Source organism: Lygodium microphyllum, chromosome 16 (assembly GCF_053477565.2).
Source record: "Lygodium microphyllum isolate KBCC chromosome 16, Lygodium_microphyllum_v1.1.10, whole genome shotgun sequence".
Classification (NCBI taxonomy): Eukaryota; Viridiplantae; Streptophyta; class Polypodiopsida; order Schizaeales; family Lygodiaceae; genus Lygodium; species Lygodium microphyllum.
This window is the reverse complement of record NC_141150.1, coordinates 60,449,443-60,472,216: the sequence shown is the minus strand read 5'-3', so window position 1 is coordinate 60,472,216 and position 22,774 is coordinate 60,449,443. Positions and strand designations below refer to the sequence as shown.

Sequence of the window (22,774 nt, the reverse complement as noted above, 5' to 3'; positions counted from 1 at the left end):
CAGGCTCATTGTCCTGCACCATCTCCAGTGGCTATAGTTTAACCATTAGTTCAATTTGTCCCAATGGCTGCCTCTTCTGGCCATTCAAAGATCCCGACTTAATCCGAGAGAACTCTGGGGGTAAAAAGAAATAGCAACTAAAGAAAAGAAAAATAAAATATCTATATAAGTAAATGAGAAAAGCAACTGCAAAAAGTATCACCACCTGGTGACATTATTGCTATCTGGCGGCCCTCTAGAACTTGCATTTGTTGATTAGGGGCATCATGAAAGAGTGCTTAAAGGAGAAGAGGAAGGGTGACCACGAACTGTGATGTCCTCTAGTAGGGGTATAGGTAGCAATGGAGTAGAGAGAAAAGAGTGTTGGAGTGATGGAAGAAGAGGGGTGAAGAATGACTGAAATGGCGTGAAGAATGAATGAAGTGACAGCCTATTTATAGGCATAAGCTATCTAGGGTGGCACACCACTAAGTGGATGCCCATTGATGAAATGACCAAAATGTGGACACCAGCCCTTTTTGGGGTTGTCAATGTGAAACCCTAAATGAAGTGTATAAACTAAAGAAGTGGTTTCTTAATAGTTTTCTTACTCCAGGCACGAGTCTTTGTCCTTGCGTTGTAGATTTAGAGGTTTCTCACCCTTCGACGACAGTTTTCTTACTCTAGGTGACACCTCATCATCCCTACGTTTGTAGACTTAAGAGTCTTCTTCGGCAGGTTCCTTGCTCTAGGGCATCTTTAGTGCTATGGCATTGTTGTATTAGATTCACTTCATTATTTCAGTCCTTCATTATCTTATTCATCTTTCTCTTCCTTTCTCAGTGTTTCCTGTACACACCCTATGTTCCTCCCTACAAACCCTACTATCTCTCTCGTTGCTTAGTCATTTCTTGACATGGTATCAGAGTGGGAGGCGCTCAGTGAGCCATGAAGGTCCTCTACATTGGAGAAGGCAAAGAAAGGTGGTAGGTTCAGCAACAACATTTGATTATTACTCTACTTCTGATGTGTCATTGGGAGATATCTTTCTTCTCCCTCCCACCCTCCCTTTTACAAGTTGCCACTTTGGTATCATGGCTTCTCCACCTTCGAGAGATGACCAATCTACTGGGTGCTCCTATTGTGGCAAGAACAATCATACCATCGAAGATTGTTGACATCGACCTTTGGTCCCTACCCCACCTTCCCACCCTTGGCTCATCTTGACCCTCCTATCCCACCCTCTTCTACTCAGGTTCAAGAAGGCACATGTGGGTGCTCTTGGGCTTCTGCTCCTTCCGAGCCCTAAATACCTTCTTCGGCATGACTGGCGGTACTTCCTTTGTCATTAGACACTTGTGCTATTAGAGGAGGTATTAAGAGGTCATTTCATAGGTTCGAGAAACTGTTCCACCATTGCATCTATGAATGAAGCAAGAAGCACGGCACCAAAGAGGTTGCTGATGTTACATTCTTGAATATCCTAGATATGCACATGTAGCATTTGCCATAGACCATTGGTTACTAAGTTTGAAAGCATCCTAAATGTTAGGATGGCTAATGGGTCTTGTGGTGTGAATGTGCCCTTAGGCCAGGGTGGTTAAGGAGTCCCTCTAAAAAAGAACTTGGGTCTCATTTATGCGACATCTCTCTTATGAGATCCACACTGGGAGTCTAGGCAGCTGCATCCACAGATTTGGGTGTGGCTGCTGGTATGCAAGGTTAGTACTTGTGATGAAAGTTTGGCACAACATGTTGCCGTTCCTGGGCTTGGGGAGTGCCTGTTTGGCTCTACGGTGGGGAGGTGAGCTAGTGTCCATCTCTTTATGTTCCTTTCTATGCCTGTTTGGCTCTATCGGGGGAGGTGGGATGGTGTCCATCTCTTTATGTTCCTTTCTATGCTTGTATGGCTTGTGCCATGTCATTTATATAACTTGGAGCTTGATAGGGTGTTTCAGCCAAAATCCTCCACTAAGTTGTAGAGTGAAATTGAGAACTAAGCTATGTTGTAAAGCCAATGAGATTGCTATATGTTGAATATGTTAAACTAAGTTGTTGCCGAACAGCACACTGGAACTGTCAAAAGGATGTCAATACGGGCAGCTCTGGACACAGGTATGCAGCAACTGCTGCACAATAATCAACATGAAGCAGAACAGCAGCCACAAAGCTCGACCGTATATAGGAAGGATGATCGCAGCCACACTCTTTCACCCTTAGGCAGGCTCTTGGGGCTGACAACTCATCATAGGCATAGAGCTTCAGACCTTACTTGCAAGTATACTTTTGCGCTTCAGAAAATTGTCTTTAGCCTTTGAAAACTCCATGCGCTACTTTAAATGTTCTAGAGTGATGGCATTACCCTGATTGTCATGAGCATTTGTAATGGGCCACTCTTGAATGTTCTAGACTGGTGGCATACACAGATTGCCACAATCATTTGCAGCACCTCATTTGAGATACTTTTGATCATTTTGTTATCTTTGAAGACCATTTGTTTAACTGAAGATTGATCTTTTGTGGTTCATTTTTTGCACAACCATTTGCATAATGTGACAAGTGTTTTGATTTCTTCTGTGGAAGGTTTGGTTCATTTTCCTGATTGTCCTTATTTTTTCCAAAATATTGAGACTGCATGTTTTTAATATAAAAGATGAGCACCCTCAAGTGTTTTGCATGTCATTACCATGGGTGCTTTATTTCCAATCTAAACCATGTGATCTTGCAGGGTTCTGCATGGCTACCGCCGTGGCTTCTTTGTTCTTCCATCCAATCTGATGTGCGTATGTTTGATACTCCTTCAATATTGATTGGAAGCACCAAGGTATGCTTATCCAAACTTCTTTAGAGATCATTATTTTAGTAGAAACCACAATCATTCATACCCTCTTCTCCCTCCCCCCCCCCCAACCCTCCTTTAAAAAAAAAACCCTTTATGTAGTCCCACTTTGCCAACAGCCAAATCTTGTGCACAGAGAGAGAGAGAGAGAGAGAGAGAGAGAGAGAGAGAGCTTTTACGAAAAAAAAAAGAGAGAGAGAGAGAGAGTTTGGGCTTGACTTCAGTTGCAGATGCCACCCTTGCTAGTCGCAATGTCTTGATATCGTTTCGTACAGCCAGAAGGCGTTTCAAGATCCCTCGTGGATACCGTGATTTATGGGGACAGCTCCTGATGGTGCTCCAGAGCAGACAACCCTTTCTTGCCCTTGCGTCGGATCGTCCCTGGCAGGACTGGAACCTTGCAGATTGCCTGAATTTGGAAAAGGCCTCAACTAACCAGGTGTATCATCTGCTGATTACAGATCGTCAATGGCTGGTTACTAAAGCCAATACTGTATGAGGATTGCGTAAATCTTGGTCTTGGTGGAAGGCAACTATGATGGAGGGTTGGATGAACAAGACACCTTTCAAATGCAAGGTCTTTCTTTGGAGGGTGATGATCGGTGGTCTTCCTCTTGCTTCAGCCCTTTCCAAGCGTTGAATCTCCAATGGCAATTGTTTCTTTTGCACCACCAGTGTGGAATCGGCCCGTCATCGATTTATTTCTTGCCCTCTTGCTAAGAAAATCTGGTCACTCTTGTCGGCAGTTTGGAGAGCAGTGGTTGGTTTCTTGCTAAGCCCTTTTGACTGGGCTTTTGCGCGGCCCAAATACCCCATACCGGCTCCGTCACATATGAAGATCTTGTTTCACTTTCTTAGATACTGGGGCTGTTGGCACAATTGGACCATTCGGAATGCTTTTCTTTTTGATTCAGCCTACAATGTTCAGGGACATTTTGCTTGTCTTAAAGGCCTTTTGCATTGGCAGATAGATCTTATTCGGCACTCTGACTTACTTCCTTGGGAGGACTTGCTTCTCTGGCATATGGCAATTTCCTCTGCGTCGTTGCCATGACTTTTTGTAACTCTTTTGGAGTTTAGGGCTTTAGAGAGCCAGAGAGATTGCACGTGATGGCTTAGAGCCATCGTGTATCTTGTAATCATGTAAACTTGTACCTTTTTTCGTAATTAATACAATTACCTTTTACGGAGAGAGAGAGAGAGAGAGAGAGAGAGAGAGAGAGAGAGAGAGAGAGAGAGAGATGCTTTGAATGTTCAAATGGGGATTGATTATGCCAAAGCCTCTGGCCAACATGTAATTATGGTCGAGTTAGATATTAAAAAAGCTTTTGATCATGTTAGCTAGTCTTTCATGCGGCAATTGATATCTACCACAAAGAGAAAAAGAAAGAAAGAAAGAAAGATCTATTAATGTCTCTAAAAGACCAGAGTGGCCTATGAAACCATAACCAATACAACTGGTATCATCATCTCTAATCAGATAGGAAGAGATAAAATTTATGTATAAGTTTACATGGTAAATTGGAATGAGAAGTATGGAAAAGAGTATAGACTATCTCCCCCTCAGTCTATGGAATCCACCAAGACTCTGCAAGCTACCTCCGATTGAGTCACCATGCCAATCTGCCTCTGTAATGAGCAATCGTGATGCGAATGTGGCGCATATGGGCACGCCTATGTTGCCAAGTAGGTACTCTAGAGCATCGTGCTCTGCGTAGCGTTTTAGCTTTGTCAACTGTGATGCCTCCTGATGCTGTTTCTCGGCAACGCCTATCAGTAGGAGATGTAGTGTCTGGGGTGGTCGCGGCTAGGGGTTTAGCTACGCTGAAGTAGTTTGTAATTGCTCTTTGGAGGGGTGGATGATGTTGGGGTCGCCTCCTATCCCATAAAAATAATGATCTGTGTCGTTGGAGCTCGAGTAAGAAAAGGCCCAAACATCTTTGGTCCTCATAGTCCATCACCCGTCTTAGTGGTCCAAAGCCCTTCTTAAAGAGGCAATGATAGCGGCCTTGGATATCATAGTATACAATACATCTACAAATGTAGTGCTCCTCCGTTTCTGGCTCCCATCCACAAAGCTGGCACATCCTCTCATTGGTTGCATTATGGCTCCATTGACTTGTCTCAATCATTAGCTGATGCGATGAGGTGCGGATTTGACCAATAGCAACTCGGAGTCCGTGGGAAAGTTGAGCATCCATGTATCTCGGCCTCACTATGAAACCGTCATGCGAAAGCTGCAAGAAGTGACATTGGTATTGTGCTGTTTTTGTGCCCAATGGAAAAGGGGGCTTGGACCAAGTCCTTTCTGTCTCCACTTTAGTGATGTTTGCTTTGATCACACTATTCAGCTTTGCACGATTGAGGCTCAAAGTAGGGCAATCCAGGTTGTAATCAGAGAGAGAGAGAGAGAGAGAGAGAGAGAGAGAGAGAGAGAGAGAGAGAGAGAGAGAGAGAGAAGAAAGAAAGAAAGTTATATTAACGTCTAAAACAGGCCAAGTTTGCCTATGAGACCAAAATGTTGCATATAAAATGTTTGGGAGATTTCAAAAGTCCCAGTGAAGCTAACATTTATGCTATGTTGAACTAAATTGAGTAGGTACAAAATGATATCTAGACTAGATATAATCTAGAGGTACTCCTAGTGCGGTGTGGAACTGCTCTTGGAGTGTTTATCCTAGGATGTCCCGCATGGGTCGGTCTAACATGGAGAGACTAAAGCGGCGGGGTAGGGCCCTCCGATGGCGGCGTAGTATCCCTTGTATCTTCGACATGTGTCTTCTGCGGGGACGGGGGCCGGCGGGGCGTGGGTGTCGGGCTTTGCCTCTCGCTGTGGCTATTTCTAAGGTGGTCCCCCGGGGTCGGGAGGCCGGTTGGGCTGGTGGGGGCTCGGTGGTGGGGAGGGTAGCTGGTATTTGGTAGAATTCGTTGAGTGTGCGTTGGTTGGTGGCTCCTTGTCTTTGCTCCGTGGTTTGTAGGAGGTGGTCTCTGTGGCGTCGTATTTCCAGTAGAAAGAGCCCCAGGCATCTCTGGTCTTTGAATTCCATCACCTTGGAGAGTGGTCCGAATCCTTCGCTGAATAGGCAGTGGAAGCGTCCCCGGATTTCGTAGTACACTGGGCATCCACAGATATAGTATTCCTCTGTCACTGGCTCGAGATGGCAGAGCTGACAGATTCAGTCTTTTGGGGGGAGGGGGTTGGCCCCGTATCTGCCCGTTTCGACCCGTAATTGGTGTGAGGACGTGCGGATTTGTCCGATGGCACTTCTGACCCCGTGAGACAGGTGTGTGTCCATGTAGCTTGGGCGGGTGATGAAGCCATCTGGGGAGATGTGCAGGAAGTGCTCTCGGTAGAAAGCCTTCTTGGTTCCTAGTTCCGACGTGGGGGTCACCCATGTCTTGGCTGTGTCTGTCTGGATGATATCCATTCTGATGATGCGATTCACCTCCTCTCGGTTGAGCTCCAGGTGTGGGTAGTCTAGGCTGTATTGTAGTGGGGGGAGGTGGTCCATGTGCAAGCCATGGAGCCGTAGCCAGGTTTCTGTTCGGGCATACCAGCACTCAGTGTCTCCTTGTATTGCTAGTTGTTTGGATGACTCCAGGGCGAGTCTGGGGTACCGGTGCCGGGGCAGGTCCCATATTCGGTGCAAGAAGGTCACGGTCTGGAAGAGGGCCTCAGCCACGAGGGGCGGTGCCCCCAGCTCTGCGCGGATGATCTCGTGTGGTACGGAGGGATTGCTTCGGATCATCCGTGAGATCATAAGTATTAAGGGTCTCTCCATCTGCTCCCATCCCTCATAGGTAGCCTCCTCCTTAGGCAATGGCTGATCCTGTGGGGCCCTCCGCGTGTGGTAGAGATGGGACCCCCATATGGAAGCCCCGTACAAGAGGGCTGGTGTGACCAAGGTGTCAAAAAGCCAGAGCTTTGTCCGGGGTTCCTGGAACTGTATGCGGGCACATTGGTTCTCCATTGACCCGAGGGCTGCATAGCCTCGGGTTAGTCTATCTTCTACTGCTTTTCTCAGGGTAAATCTCGGTCCAGAGAATGTAATCCCTAGATAGACGTATCTTTGGACCACGTCCACGGTCTCTCCGCCGTATGTGAAGGGGGGTACCGATCGTCGGAGCCATTGGGTTGATGTGTTGAACACCATGACCTCGGTTTTCTCCAGGTTCACAGTTAGGTCTTTGTCTTGGCAGAAGGCCTGTAGTGCGTCCAGTTGGCGCTGTAGCCCTTTGGGTGTGCTGGAGATGAGGACTATGTCGTCCGTATATAGTAAGATGGGTATCAGTGTCCCTTCTAGGCTCGATCCCTCCTCGCCCAATTTATCTATGTACTCTGAGATCTCATCAATGTAGAGGCCAAATAGGGTGGGTGAGAGTGGGCATCCCTGCTTGAGTCCGATGGTGCTGGTTATCTCCTTTGACAGCCCTCCTGGTGCTCGAACTTGGCCCGTTACCGATTCGTATAGTGCTAGTATCCCCCATCGCATTTCGGTTGGGACCTCCAGCTCCTATAGTCTCTGCGCGAGCCTCGCTCGTGGGACTGTGTCAAAGGCCTTGCGGAAGTCCACGAAGCAGCAGTATACCCGTCTTCCATGTGCTCTGTCCTCCTCTATGATGGCTCTCAGTGTGAGGATATGGTCAAGGGTGCAGAACCCCCTCCTAAACCTTGCTTGTCCTGCCGCACGATGTTGGTGTTGCTCTGCCCACTTGCTCAGCTCGTGGTCCAGTATGGATCCATAGAGCTTGGCTAGTACATGGCCAACCATGACTGTTCGGTAGTTCGTGGGAACCTTGGGGTCTTCGGCCTTTAGGATAGGTATTATGGTGTTGGTTGACCAGCTGGCAGGGAAGCCTTCGCATAGGGCTCTGTTGAACATGTGTGCTAGGAGAGGTGCTAGTATGTCTCTGGCATGGGTCAAATGCTCTGCTACCAAGCCTTCGTGGTCTTGGGCACGGCCATTTTGGAGTCTATCAATGGCGTCTCGAACACGCTCCGTGCTGAAGAATGTGGATGATCCCGGTCTGCTCCTTGGGGGCCGGGATAGCTAGGGCTGCTTGGGTACTTGGTATAGTGAGGTTGCATATGCGTGCCAAGTGTCCGGGGAGGTGATGGGCGTCTTGGCTCGGGGTTCCTGAAACGCCTTCCATGCCTCTTTGCTGTCCTGTCCTAAGAATAGCTGGTAGAATTCGTGTTCCACTTTGGAGAGGTAGGCTCGTTTCTTCCGTTGCACTAGACGACGAAAGATCAAGCGTGCTTGTTTATGCGTGTGTACTCCTCGTGCTTCATCCTGTTGAAGACGGAGCTGGGTTTCCCTGCACTCTGCGTCGTACCAGCTATTCTGTGGGACATTCTTGTTCGGAGGGGTGGAGTGGGGGGATGTGTGGGGGAAGTATTCGGCAGCCGAGGTGTGTAGTGTGCCTGCCAACTGTGTTGTGACCTCCTCCAGGGGTGCGTGGGGGTCCATTTCCTACAGGCTATTGTAGAGATGGTCGGAGTATGCGCTCGCAGTTAGCCTAGTAAAGTGGTACCTGGGTTGCTTGCTAGGGGGGTTAGGTCATACCTGCAGGTTATGTCAAATTGCAGGTAGGCATGGTCGGCAGCCACTGTGAGTGGGCGAGGTGATATTTTAAAGGACTGGATGTCGGGGATAAGTGATAGAGGGCCGAGGATATAGTCCAATGTGCTTGCTCCCAGTTTCACACACACACACACACACACACAGAGAGAGAGAGAGAGAGAGAGAGAGAGAGAGAGAGAGAGAGAGAGAGAGAGAGAGAGAGAGATTGCATAGCAAGTCGTTGTGAGAGGCAGTTAATTGTTGGTGATCAGTTTGCATCTTAATGTCTGATTTGAACACAACCTTCATTGATGAGGTGGTAGAGGCCTTTGGCCTTGATATGGACTAGATGGTTTTGAACTTTGATTTGAACATGTTGAGCCAGTTGTGAAGTGATCCAAATATGTTGAGGCTATTAGAAGTGGATGCATCGGTGGAAGCATGCAAGAATGTTGAAATATACTGCTGAACACAAGACAGAGAAAGGAAAGAGAAAACACAAGAATATTGCAAAGGAGCACTTAGATATGTGCTCAGGAGATTCACTGGTTGCATGGGCATTGGCATTGGTTTCCTCTCTCCAATGGGGCATGCACTAGAATCTGTAAGTGATGAATAATTGAATGTGGAGGAGGAGCCCGAATATATGGGACAAAATAATGCCAATAAAGTAATGATATTGGCTAGTAATAAATGCTAAACTAATCCCCATAATGACAATTAAAAGATACCTAAATAAGACAATTATGCTTGTCCCACTAAGATGCATCCCAGACTCACTCATGACCTAATTGTACTGCTAACACCCTCTCTTAGATCATGTGTGATATGATACAACATGGTGATACAATGATAATGAGTCATCATAGTTCATACAACAAAGACCACCAGAATAGGACCGTGGATACTCAGGCAATGGGTGATCAAGCCACCATCAAGGTGCCTCGGAGAGAACATAATCGTCGATGTCAATCGTATTAGAACTTGAAGATAGAGATGAACCATAATAGCTGTCAATGTTGGAAATCAATAATGCCTCGTTGTAGCATACATGATCATCTTGTAAAAAATGCCTCCAAGTATACATGAACATGGATTCTCTGCCTTTGGCCAAGATCACAAAGTGTCCCCCCATGTGAGGTTAGACTAGGAGTCAATCCTGCTCTGTGTCAAGTAATAGCCCATCATGAACTTGGAAGTTAATCCCAACTCTTGGATTTCAAAACTTGCCAGACTTCGGTTGATGTGTTAGGGAAGTCCCTCTTCAGAACTTGTGCACCTTTATATGTGTATAGATGAGGCTCACTTGTCCTATCTCACCACCCTCTCACACTCCCTCTTTGGCACTAGAGAGTCATGAGGAATGATCGCATCACCTGCACTAGAAAGCAGGAGGGGTTGCTAAGCCCTTTCCACGATCTGAAGAAAATAACCCTTTTCGGGCCTTCACCTTTGCCTTGATCGAAGGATCCAAGTCAGAGTTGGAGGAGGTAGATGACTTGATGGAGGAGTCTGTATCCTACTGTTGCTGCTTCTCCTTCTTCCTTGAAGCGAGTAAGTGTTTGCAATCCTTGCACAAATGACACTTCTTCCCATAGTGAGAACATTGGGCCTTTGGCTTCTTCTTCTTGTCATCTCTCTCTGAAGCTGCAAATGTCTCATTGGAGCCACCATATTGGAATGGAAGCGTCCCTTGTAACCGCAAACATGCCTCATACTCAAGCAACATCGAAGACATATGTAAAACTCATTGGTGTCGATAACATCTAGGCCGGCAAAGCATTCGCCACTCCATTAAACTTCGGAGGGAGCTTGTAGAGCACAGTCTCCACAAGATGAGCCTCTAGAAGGCCAGATTGCATGTGTTGAAGTTGATCTTGTACTTGTGGAACATGTAGCAAGAGTGATTGAATAGTATCCTTTGACTATAACTTCATCCGTTGGACTTGTCCATATAGGATAAGTGCACATATAGTGGAGGGAGCCTTGTACAACATTGAAGCTTTGCTCATATCGCTGAAGTAGTCTTGTGACTGCTCTTTAGAGATACAACGAAGAAGAGCAGAATATGTATGGCCATCATTGGAATCCCATGTGAGCACGACTTCCTCGTGGTTGTCCTTGTTGAAATCAGTTGGAAGAGGAGTGGGGTCTTAGTATGCTCAATAGCTCTTGAAACAATGCACCATAATTGCTTTTGCACAAACCAGGCTTTTATAACAGCACTCCATGTTAGATAATCATGGCCGTGAAATTTGTTATCAATAGAACAACAAGAGGAGCCATTTGGAGAGGATAGGAAGAGAAAATAAAGAAAAGAAGAGGAGGAGGAGAGAGAGTGCAGCCAAAGCACAACACAAAATGCACTAAACGGAGTTCACTTTCAGTGTTGGTGGTAACAAATCACAAAATCTGCAAAAGCTAGGAAGAATCAGCCCAGATAAGGAAAAAAGAGGCTGAAAATCTTGTTGGTCAACTTGTAACAACCCTGCCCAAGAGCTTGCAAATGTGAATTTAGATCCTGAGCTATGATATCGTGTCAGAAGTGGATGCAGCAATGGAAGCATGAAAGAATGTTGAAATAGACTATTGAACACAAGACAAAAGAGAAAAGAAAGAGAAAACACAAGAGCATTGCAAAGGAGAACTCAAAGATGTACTCAAGAAATGGAATCCATAAACCAAACATGAGACAATTGCATATAACAGTGAGTCATTGGCTACGTGGGCACTAACACCGATGGCCTCTCTCCAATAGGGCATGCACTAGGATCTGCAAGTGATGAATGACTGAATGTGGAGGAGGAGCCCAAATATATAGGACAAAATAATGCCAATAAAGTGATCAGGTTGGCCAACATTTAAACCTTGTGAATGGGACAAATGCATTGCCTTTTGGGGAATCTCAGATATTGCTCTGTGCTCTAGCAATTGGTCCGACTTTGTTCTAGGCTCTAGTAGTTGGATAATCAAATGACTCCACTAGGACTTGGATTGGGAGCATCTTTGGATTTATAGCAGTCCTGTCCAGCACTTGGACACACACATCTGACATCTGACAGAGACAGCCTGTTGGTGACTGACAGCATGCGGGCTGACGGAGATCGAGGTTCTCAAGGCGGAGACATACGTAGATATTCTCTCTGCACCGGTGTATATTTCTGCATTCCTATACAACATTCTACACTGCAGATTTCCTACGTTTTGCTATCTCCTTTCTTTCTCTCTCTCTCTCTCTCTCTCTCTCTCTCTCCTCTTTGTGTTCACTCTCTCTTAGTCTTGGTCCCACGCTTCCGCACCGCTGCACTCTAACATGGTATCAGAGCGGTGAAGATAGATGGACTGACTGAAGAACCTATCTGAAGAGGAGATTTCAGTGCGACACAAGGCTGCGTTTCCCAGATTCGAGAGCGAGTGGGAGGGCTGCGCATCGGATCAAGGTTGAAGTGAGTGTGGGCGTGTGGGAAAGGAGTTCAGTTGGTGAATTTGTTACAGGTTGTTGCTGTTTGAAGGGGAGGAAGGCTGTGTTTTAGGCCTTCCATTGCAGATTTTACCTTTTCATCGCCTCCGGCGGTTGAGAAAGGGTTGGGAAGCGGAGGAAAGAGCCCTAGCAGGCTGAGTCTTCACAGTCAAAGGGGGACTGATTTTGCGTTTATGCAGGCATTGCATGTGAACATGTCTATAGAGATTGACTTGGAGTTCCACGCGATAATGGACAAGAAGGTGCCTGTCCTATCGGCTCTTCCATCAGATCAGAAGCTTGATGGTGACAATTACCGCATTTGGCGCGTGATGATGTTGGTCATTCTAGAGTCTTATGATTTGGCAGAGCTTGTGATGGAGGAGATTAACTGGCCCTCGGTGAGAGATGAGTCTAAACTCCCTTTCAATGCTCGTGCGGAGTTGACCAAGGCCCAGTCTCATTGGGACAAATTGAATGCCAAGATTTGTGCTTTTCTTTTTCTGTTCTGTACTATAGTCGTGATAGCTCACATCGAGCACTTGACGGTGGCTCAAGAGATATGGCTGGAGCTCGATCAGATGTATAACCGGATGACCTTGATGAAGAGGGTTTCTTTGGAGGTGTAGATGCGGACTTTGTCCGTGCATAAGTCTTCTTCGCTTCGAGAACACATCAACAAGCTTCGGCAGCTTTAGATGCAGGTTCAAATGCAGGGAAGCCTATTTCCTCTGAAGACATGGCGATCACTTTATTGTCCCAGTTGTCGCCACGATTTGGTACTTTTTATTCCGCTCTTATTGCATCCGGACGGGAGTCGACTCTTCGGTGGGAAGAGCTGGTTCCTATGGTCTTGGACCAAGAGGAACAGTTGAAGGGACAGAATGCTTCCAAATCGAAGGCTTTGGTTGGTCAAGCCTCTTAGAAGGGGAAGGACCAAAAGAAGAAGAAAGAGAACAATAAATCCAAGAAGGACAAGGAGAAGGAATTGACTTGCAATATTTGTGGTAAGAACAGTCATTGGAAGAAAGATTGCCTCGACAAAGACAAGAAGGACACCAAGAAGAAGGACCCGAAGGATTCTGGAGCGGTGGCTGCACCCTTATCAGTTGCTTTTCTACACTTAGCGGTCATTGAGGACCCTACACCGAAGACTTATGATGCTGCAATGATAGCCCCCCAGGCTTGAGAGTGGATCGTGGATAGTGGTGCCTTACGGTACATGACTTCTCCTCCCATTGGTGTTGCCCACTTGTGACCTTCGCGTGGGCAGATTCTCATTGGAGATAGCTCTTCTGTGTCTATTGTTGCGCGGGGTGAGATGTAGCTGATTCCAGATGGATGTGGTGGTACCCACACTTTCGAGGTGTTGCATGTGCCAGGCTTGGGGTATCATTTGCTTTCGGTCCATAAGATTTGTTCCCTTGGTCTCTTGGTGGAGTTTGACAGTGATGTTATTCGAGTTCTTGATCGTGGATCGAGAAAGGTTCTCTCTTCAGGGTATGAGGAGAATGGCATTTACAAATTGAAGTCTTCTTCAGCTCTTACCTCTCAAACACAGTCCGAGCTTGTGGCATGCTCGGTTTGGCCACCTGAACTATGAGTACCTTCGGAAGGCATCACGAGGATCGTTTGTCCAGGTTTGCCGAACATAGTGGCAAGCCAACAACCATGTGTCTCCTGCATTCGTGGAAAACCGCATCGAGATGCGATTCCCAACAAAGCTTCGAGGCGGTCTACTTCATCTATGGAGCTTGTATCTATGGATCTTTGTGGCCCGATGAGGACCGAGTCCCTGAAGGGGAGCTTGTACTTCATGTTGATTGTAGATGACTATAGCAGGATGACATGGGCCTATTTTTTGACATTGAAGTCGGAGGCTTTCTCCCACTTCAAGGATTGGCTTCTCTTTGAGGAGAACCGATTTGATCGGCAACTGAAGACCTTGCATTCAGACAAGGGTGGTGAATTTGTGTCTAATGAGTTTGCTCGTTTTTTTGTAGATAGGGACATTCGCTAGGAGTTTGCTAATACCAACACTCCTCAAGAGAATGGCATTTTGGAGTGGAAGAACCGAAGTGTAATCGAGATGGCGTGCACCATGATGGAGCATGGACGACAGACACCTCAATTTTTGTAGGCCGAGGCAGTGGCTACTGCAGTCCACATCCTCAATCGATCTCCCACTTCGGCCGTTGATAGGATGACACCTTTTGAGGCTTACTTTGGAACTAAGCCTGATGTCTCTTATTTCAGGATCTTTGGGTGTGACGCCTATGTGCACATCTTGAAGACGCAACGTGATAAGTTTGAGGCGGCTTCCCGATGATAGGTTTTTGTTGGCTACAACTCCTAGTCTCAAGGTTATCGTTTGTTTGATCTTGTCAAGCGGGATGTCTCACGAGCCGAGATGTGCGGTTTGTGGGAGTTCCGGCCTCAGAGGGGGGTGAGGAGCACCCCGTCCTTGGAGAATCGAGATCCGGGGGAGAGTTGGGCTCACGAGACAGTTTCTTTGGAGCCAGAGCCTCTTGATGGAGATTATTTTTCTGATTTAGAGTCTTTCCTTCCACTGGCCACCCTAGTGGAGCTCCCGCCGGTGGATGTACCTGAGTCTTCAGTAGATGGAGAGCGACTTGTCTCCTCCTCGTTGGGCCTGTGACACACTTCGAGATTCAGGGATGGAGGGGGTCCTTGAGGAGTGGGAACCGCAAGATGGACCGCGGAGGTCACAGAGAAACCAAGCACATTCTACGGAGCTTGTTTGCTCTAACTATTGTTTGATGACCTGTGCTATGCAGGATAGAGAGCCCACTTCAATGAAGGAGGCTTTGCAGTCTGACTATTGGCGGAAGGCTATGGAAGCCGAGTTGGAGGCTATAGAGAGGAATGGCACTTGGTACCTTGTGCCTCGTCCCTCTCACAAGAAGGTGATTGGTGACAAGTGGGTCTTCAAGACCAAGTACCTTAGCGATGGTTCTTTGGACAAGCATAAGACCCGTCTTGTTGCTAAAGGTTTTGCTCAACGCCCAGGCATTGACTTCCATGATACTTTTGCCCCCACTGCTCGTGTGGCGACTATTCGAGCCGTTCTTGCCTTGGCTGGCCATAGGAGATGGCCTGTCTATCAGTTGGATGTGAAGGCGGCCTTTCTCAATGGTGACTTGCAGGAGGAGATATATGTAGAGCAGGCTCCTAGCTTTGGATCCTCGGATGGGAAAGTTTACAGGTTGAAGAAGGCCTTGTATGGCCTCAAGCAGGCTTCCATGCATGGAACGAGAAGATTAACTTGTTTCTTCAGTCAAAGTTGGGATATCGGCGCTCCAAGGCCGATCCGCAGCTTTATGTGCACACTTCCGAGGCTGGTCGTGCATTGTTTGTGTTGTATGTTGATGATTTGATTCTTACAAGTGACCATGCACAAAAGGTCCAAGAGATCAAGACAACTTTACATCAAATGTTTGAGATGACGGATTTGGGGCTTCTTCATTTCTTCTTAGGTCATGAGATTTATGAGTCTCAGAGGGGGACCTTTGACTTATGGATTTCTTATCCAACAGGTACAACTGCTTTAGCTCTTGTTCTTGTAGGTTGGAGCGACTCGGATTGGGCTAGCGATGTGGACCACTGGCAATATACTACATGCTATTGTTTTACCTTGGATACAAGTGTTATCTCATGGAGTAGCAAGAAGCAACCCATTCTTCTACCGAGGCGGAGTATTGGGCCATGTCTTCCACCACATGTGAGGTTGTGTGGCTTCGGAGATTGTTGGAGGAGCTTGGCTGCCCCAGACTCGTCCTACTCTTCTACGGTGCAACAATGAGAGTTGCATTGCCTTGGTACGGAATCCTGTATTCCATGCTCAGACGAAGCACATTGAGATATAATATCACTTCATTCGGGAGAAGCTTCTGGATGGGACCATTGATGTGGAGTACTGCAAGATGGAGGATAATCTTGCAGATTTGTTCACAAAGGCTCTTCCTGAGGCTCTTCTTCGGAGACATGCCAGATCCCTCAGTCTTTTGACTTGTCCAGGCTTTGAGAGGAGGTGTTAGAGTCATTCCTTGGACAGCAATGTGTAGAGCAGTGCGGCCAAAGTGCCACATCAGCAGTCGCAAGAGCCACGCCAGCAGGTGCAGTACGGATAGACTAGTCGGACAGTTGCCACATCAGCACAGTCTGTCAGGTACAGCAGCAATCAGACTGTTTTATGCAGTCGGCTGCTCAATACATGCTTACAAACTTCACTAGGAAACTTTGCTGTAAAAAAATCAACTTTTGTTGGTGACATACAGTTATCACACCCAAAATCTTTGTAGTATTTCAATGCATGCTTACAAACTTCACTAGGAAACTTTTGCTGTAAAAAAATCAACTTTTGTTGGTGACATACATCTTTCAGTATCTGCTCAATTGTCTGGATGATTTGACCAACACTGTCACTAAAGTCTCTACCTTTAGATTGCATTTTCTGTTTATAGAAATATGGAATAGGCTCAAGAAAAGAACAAACCAAGTGTTTTTTCATGCACTTATTTCTCCATACAGGAGATCCCTCATATAGATCAAGTATTCTTTGTACTTGTGAGGGTCACAAAGTCGCCTTGGAAAAAGGCTTCTCTAGCTTCCACAACTTCATCATGCTTGTTTTTGACAAGCTCTCCAAGAAGTAATTCAAAGAATGAAGTGATTGGGATTGCCATAGATATAACATTTCACATCTTTTTCCTTTCTGGAAAACCTCTTATTTGTCTTGGTACTAGTATTGTGAGAAGAAGTGGTATACTTGGGGTGATGTCTCCTGTTGTGCCTCTTGTTGTGGTGAAACAACTTGTGAGAAATTTTGAAAATTGACAACCAAAACACCAGCAAAACTGATCCAAAATATACAACAACTATGCCTCTTGTAGCCTCAATTACAACGAAGACACGCACAATGTAGAGCATCTAAAACCTTGAACAAAATTAAAAATACGAGCTTGTATAAATAACTGTATACAATCTTCATACCTCGAGCCTTAAACATCAAGCTTGTGGAAGTTCGATGAACACAAACGGAACTCCAAAAATTTATATGTTACCCTCCTCTTTTCTCACATAAGAGGCAAGAAAGAACTAACTCATGAGAAGGGTCCTTAGTTCCTCATTCTTCCCCCTTTTATAGGTTTTGTCCTTTCATACATGACACGAGTGTTTTTTTGAAAAGCTTAAAGCTTTTCCTTTAACGTTTTAAGCTCTATTGAAAAGCAATAATGCTTTTAGTTCTTTTTTTGTAATGCAGTCCGCTACTCTCCTTCTGGTAGCACATATCCTCCTACATTCTCGGGTTTGTGCATGTTATTTGGCCTCCATCTGCTTTTGAGCAGCACCTGCTGATGAAATATTCACTCCTTTGCTTGATGAAGGCCTAGCAGCATTTAAGGCTACTTCAACTTCCATAGTTTCATCCTCATCCTGCTCGACCTTGTATCCTGCCTGCCAGTCGGTCACCACCTGCTGCTCTTGTGTCACCAGGGAAGGAGTCAGTTGCTGAGCATTGTGCCAAAACCTGTGAATGCAGAGATAGCGGGCCTGCATGATAGGCACGCTCCTGCCCTGCACGCAGTGACGAGAGAGAGAGAGAGAGAGAGAGAGAGAGAGAGAGAGAGAGAGAGAGGAGCGCGCAGCCCTGTTCATCAGTCACTCTGTGCACAGCCGTGTTCGTGAGTTTCCCTGTGCACAGCCCTGTTCTTCATCCCTTGCGTACTAGCCTGTTTTTGCAGTCCTCCCCCTGCTGCATGCAGAGGCCAAACATGCACAGATAGAGAGAGAAATGAAATGATATATTAACGTCTACAAAAGGCCAAAATGACCTATGAGACCATGAGTTACAATCATGTGTATGATGGTACAATTGTATGGGCAAAGTATGTAGCACAAAGCAAAATAAGAAAGGAAACTAACTATGGCTATGTGTAAAACATAGAGCTCTATCTAGTAACAATGAGCTCCAAATGGTACAATCTCATGTGGGTATGGAGGGCCTAGCTCTAGCCCGAGCAATAATCCCCTGTATCTGCCTATGAAGGTGTCATCGGTGTCTGTGTCGAGGCCTTGGACGTCTGGATTGGCTAAGTTGAATAGCTCGATCAATCAGTACTCCTTGTCTGTGTGTGGATTGTGGCGGTGAGAGAGGTCCTCGTGTGGATTGTGGGAAAGGTGGGTGTCCATGTATCTCGGGCGAACAATAAATCCATCATCTATAGTATGAAGGAAATGCTCGTGGTAGAAAGCCATCTTTGTCCCTAGCTCCTGCCCTGGCATCAACCATGTCCGCCTGATATCCAACCAGGTAAGATCCATCCTGATGATCTTGCAAATCTCTAACTTGCTCAGATCAAGAGAAGGTGCATCAAGTGAGTACTGGAAGGGGGCTAACTTGTCCATGCTAAAGCCATGCAGCTCAAACCAAGTTGACATCTGTGCATACCAGCATGAAGTATCGACCTCTCTAGCAAGCTGCCTGGAGGACTCAAGGGCCAACCATGCATATCTGTGTCTGGGTAAGTCCTGTAGGCTATGCATGTATGCGACCGATCGGGTGTGGGCCTCTACCACAATCGGTGTAGCTGCTAGCTCGGCTCTGATGATCTCATGTGGCACTGAGGCCATACATCTGATCATCCTGGATATCATGCACACTAGGGGTTTCTCCATCGACCTCCATTTGTCATAAGTGCGCCCTTATCTACTACAGTGGTCAAGGTTAGGCCCCCATATCTATACTCCATAAAGTAGTGTGGATGTGACCAGTGTATCGAAGAGCCATAGCTTGGTGCGGAGTTCTTGGAATTGCACCTGTGAGCACATCCTCTCCAAACCAAGGCCTTTCAGCACCTATTTACTCCACCATTGCGGTGAAGTAGGGATGTCCCCTCTCTCCGATATTATTTGGCATGCACATTGATGGGATTGCTGATTATATTCATAGGAAGGAGATAGAGGAACTCCACTAGCTGGCACTTGGATACCTCTCCTATTGTATGCAGATAACATTGTATTGATAGCTGACTCTCTAGAGGGTCTACAGAGACATTTGGATGCATTACACTCCTATACTTTGGACAATGAGGTTTCAGTGAACCTTGGTAAAACCAAGGTGATGGTATTTAATACTACACCACAGTGGGTCCAGAGATCAGCACCTAAATTCACATATGGATCTGAGGAGCTGGAGTATGTGGATTCTTATACATACCTGGGAGTCTTATTCATAGGGCCCACCTTTTCTATGCGAGAGGCAACAGACACTAGACTGACTCGCGGATACACAGCACTAGGTTAGGTGTCCGGACTTAGCCCACAACTCTCTCATACAGTGCCAAAATACCCCAACCGAGCTCTGTCGGTACTCCCATGGCATGCAATCTATGTATTAGCCTGTCTCTCGATACTATGTCGAAGGCTTTGCGGAAGTCCACAAAGCAACAGTAGGTTTGTCGGCCATGAGCCCTTCCCTCCTCAAGATCGTTCTGAGTGTGAGGATGTGATCCAATGTGGAGAAGCCTCTCCTAAAGCCAACATGTCCTTGTGCTCTAAGACCCCACATCTCTACCCACTTGCTTAACTTATGCTCAAGGATGGAAGCATATAACTTAGCCAATGTATGCCCAACCATGATAGTTCGATAGTTACTGGGTAGAGTAGGGCCCCCTGACTTGAGGATAGGCGCAATAGTGTTCGTGCTCCAGCTTTCTGGTAGGCCTTTACACATGGCTTTGTTAAACATGTAAGCTAGGAATCTTGCCACCAAATCTCTAGCATGGATCAAGTGCTTGGCTACTAATCCATCATGATCTTGTGCCTTTCCTCTGCTAAGTCTGTTAATGGCCTCTCGGACCCTACTTTTTGTAAAGAAAGTGGTGGTCTCTGGACAAGCCTCAAATGGGTTAGAAAGAGGTGGCTGACCGTCCACAGTATAAAGACTAGCGTATACTCCTCCCATACAGTGGTGGACGTAATAGGTGTGGTCGGGCAATGCTCTCTGAAAAGCCTCCAAGCCTCTCCAGAGTCCTGGCTCAAGAATAACTGATATAGGTCTCGCTCCAGCTGGGCTAAGAATGTTCTCTTCTTCCATCGTGTGAGGCATCTAAAGAGTATCTGTGCTTGTGTGTGGGTAGTGGATCCCAGTGCTCTCTCTCTCTGTAGCCATGCTCTGGTCTCACGGCACTCATCATCATACTAGCTGTTCGGAGGTGTCACCCCAGTGGAGGCTCTGTGTGTGGGTCGTGAGTGTGGGAAGGCTACACCTGCAGCAATGTGTAGGGCCTCACTGAATTGTTGAGTCAGCTCCTGTAATGGAACGTCGAGGGCTTCTGTAATGGAACGTCGAGGTCTGCATCATGTAACAATCTAAGGATCTCCACCTCATAGATATCTTCTGTCTCTCTAGAAAAGAGGTATCTTGGGTGTCGGTGAGTTGCATGATGGGTTTGCGTGTCAGTGTACTGGAGGTCGATGGTGAATGATAGGTAGGCATGATCCACTGCAACTTCGAGAGGGCGTGGGGATACTGAGAGGTCCTGGATGTGAGATATTAGCATCGATGGGGCAAGAACATAGTCTATTGTGCTAGGACCGTGTCGGTGAGGATAACATGTGAAGGCGTTGGATAGGGGGTATCTAGCCATGCCATTGAGAATGGCCAACCTATGTGCTGTGCCCATCTCCATAAGGTATCTTCCATATTCGGTGACTTCCCTCTTATCCTAAGATGTCTTCTCGTAACTCTGACACATCCTGCTCCTGTAGCATCTCCTTAGATGCATCAAAGAAAGACACTTGATGGGAGATTGTCTTGGCGTTAAAGTCTCCTAGTAAGATAACCTCTCCCTCCTTTGAGAACTGCCAAATATCCTCACCCAAAGCCACTATGGTGATTGGCCCTTGGGTGGGGTGTATCGGGACGTCATAGGGGGGGAAATAGCATATGGCAACATACAAAGTGCATTCCTCACCACACACTCTCACCCACATGTATCTTGCCTGCTCATCTCTGCGGACTACCTGGATCATTTGTTGTAGCTCCTCCTTGAATAACATTGCCACTCCTCCCGACCCGCGATTACTGTGGTCTGTGTGTGTTTCCTTCCTGCAAGCTGGCTCCCACCTATAGCCTGTTACCCGTGGAAGTGTAGTATGTGGTCCCTGATGTGTTTCTGAGTAGGACGCTATATCTCTTCCTCTGAATGTCTCCTCAAAAGCTCACACATCCAATCAGAGGGCTCCATTATAGTTCCATACTGCCACTGCAAGGCTGGTCCCATAGGTCTCACATCGTCATTTGTGGTGCCTCTCCATGACTACCACTCTCCCTCCTCTGTAGAAGGCGAGTTTGCCCTCCTCTTTGGCTGCCTTAAATTTTGGCATGCACTCCCTCATGTGGGCTAGTTGGGTTGGTGTGAGATCGTCACCCAAAAACAAACCAGTCCCTTTCAATGTACGGCATTGAGCTAGGAAGACTCTCCTAGCCTCCATGGTGGGGAAGCGGAGAATGAGTGCATGCTCTTTTGAGCTCTCCATTTCTGTGCTTTTCTTGCTCACTCTCCAAGTGGAGACATGCGTGCCTTTCTTAATATTCATTAACGTGTATAGCACCTTGGTGTCCTCATCTACTTTTTTATGCATCTTCAGCCCCATCACCCAAACATGGAGTGCTCTCATTTTCCTTTTTTGTTCCTCCTCCAATGTGTCATTGATTATGGTGGTTGTAGGTGCGTGTGCTAGGTGTTTCCCCTTCTTTGCAATTTGAATTCATTGCTCCGCCTTCTCTACTTGCTGTTGGGTTTTCTTGAGCATCCCTACCCAAGAAACAGCCTCCTTCGTCATCTCCTTTTTTGGAGTTGTTGTACTTCCTCTTTGATGCGGGTGAGCTCCTTGGTCATGCTAGGTTGAATTTCTCCTTCCTCTAGCTTGGGGCTGAGCTAAATGTTAGTCAGTAGCTGCCTAAGTGATTGAATCTCCCCATCTTGGGCTTCTATCTTCAATTCCAACTTTTTAATCTTATCGTTCAGCTGCTTGTTCACTATGCTCAGTCCGTTATCATACTCCTTGACTTTGTTGATGGCATTGGTAATCATCTGCTCTATCTGGACCTTCTCCATTTTGGGGGCGAACGCCGTCTTGTTGTGTTGGGCCTGTGGGGGAGCTCGATTCAGAGTTCAGAATAGACGATAACCATTTCAGTGTATGTGAGGAACAGCCATTTCATGACAGGTTTATTGTCTGCAACAGGAGGGACTGTGGGACTAGGAGATGGCGGCAGGGAACTGGGGGCTGCAGAGGTGGTGGGTGGGGAGCTGATGGATGGCGGGAGAGGTTGGCTTTAGGTGGGGCAGATAAAGCAGGCGACGAAGGGCTGAGGTGGCACAGGTGACGAGGGGTTGTGGGATTGGGAGGGATCTGACGGCAGGGCTGACGGGTAGGAGCTGGCTAGCAGTTGCTGTCGGCGGAACGGGATCACGACCTGACGTGGAGGTGTCGGATGAAAATGACCTGGAGAGAGAGAGAGAGAGAGAGAGAGAGAGAGAGAGAGAGAGAGATCATTTTTACGAAAAAAAAGAGAGAGAGATCATCGCGATGAGAGCTGTGACCACAAAGGAGCAGCCCAGCATTACAGACATTTGCAGATCAGCTTTAGCTCTGTATTCAGACCTGCTTCAGTGCTGTAACCTACAGATCAGCGCCGGAGTAGTATTGTGACTTGCTTTAGTGTTGTGACCTGCCTGTGGTCTGATAGCAGGTGGTTTGACAGCATGACCTCCAGTTTGTGACTTGCAGTTTGTGACTTGTGCAGACCAGTACCGTCACCTGCAAACTGTGTGACCTGCAGCCCAGAGATGTCATCTGCAGACTCAAGTGACCTTTGAACCAGAGGCCTGCGCATCTACT

General features: G+C 46.9%; 1 protein-coding gene and 3 pseudogenes across 5 annotated transcripts in view; 1 reads left to right on the top strand and 3 right to left on the bottom strand.

The window, feature by feature from the left end:
• Positions 1-22,774, top strand: part of LOC148022888 (uncharacterized) — a 122,293-nt gene that overhangs the window by 36,053 nt on the left and 63,466 nt on the right. For 4 of the 5 annotated variants that reach the window (XM_087695833.1, XM_087695832.1, XM_087695835.1 and 1 more), the window contains exon 2: positions 2,708-2,803. The exons of the other annotated variant lie outside the window; for it this stretch is intronic. In XM_087695833.1, the coding sequence (XP_087551959.1) occupies positions 2,708-2,803 (96 nt within the window). The remainder of the gene's footprint in view (positions 1-2,707; positions 2,804-22,774) is intronic. 5 annotated transcript variants of the gene reach the window in all.
• Positions 5,491-6,984, bottom strand: LOC148022891 (uncharacterized; annotated as a pseudogene).
• On the bottom strand, positions 6,999-17,422 carry LOC148022890 (uncharacterized; annotated as a pseudogene).
• On the bottom strand, positions 19,278-20,550 carry LOC148022889 (uncharacterized; annotated as a pseudogene).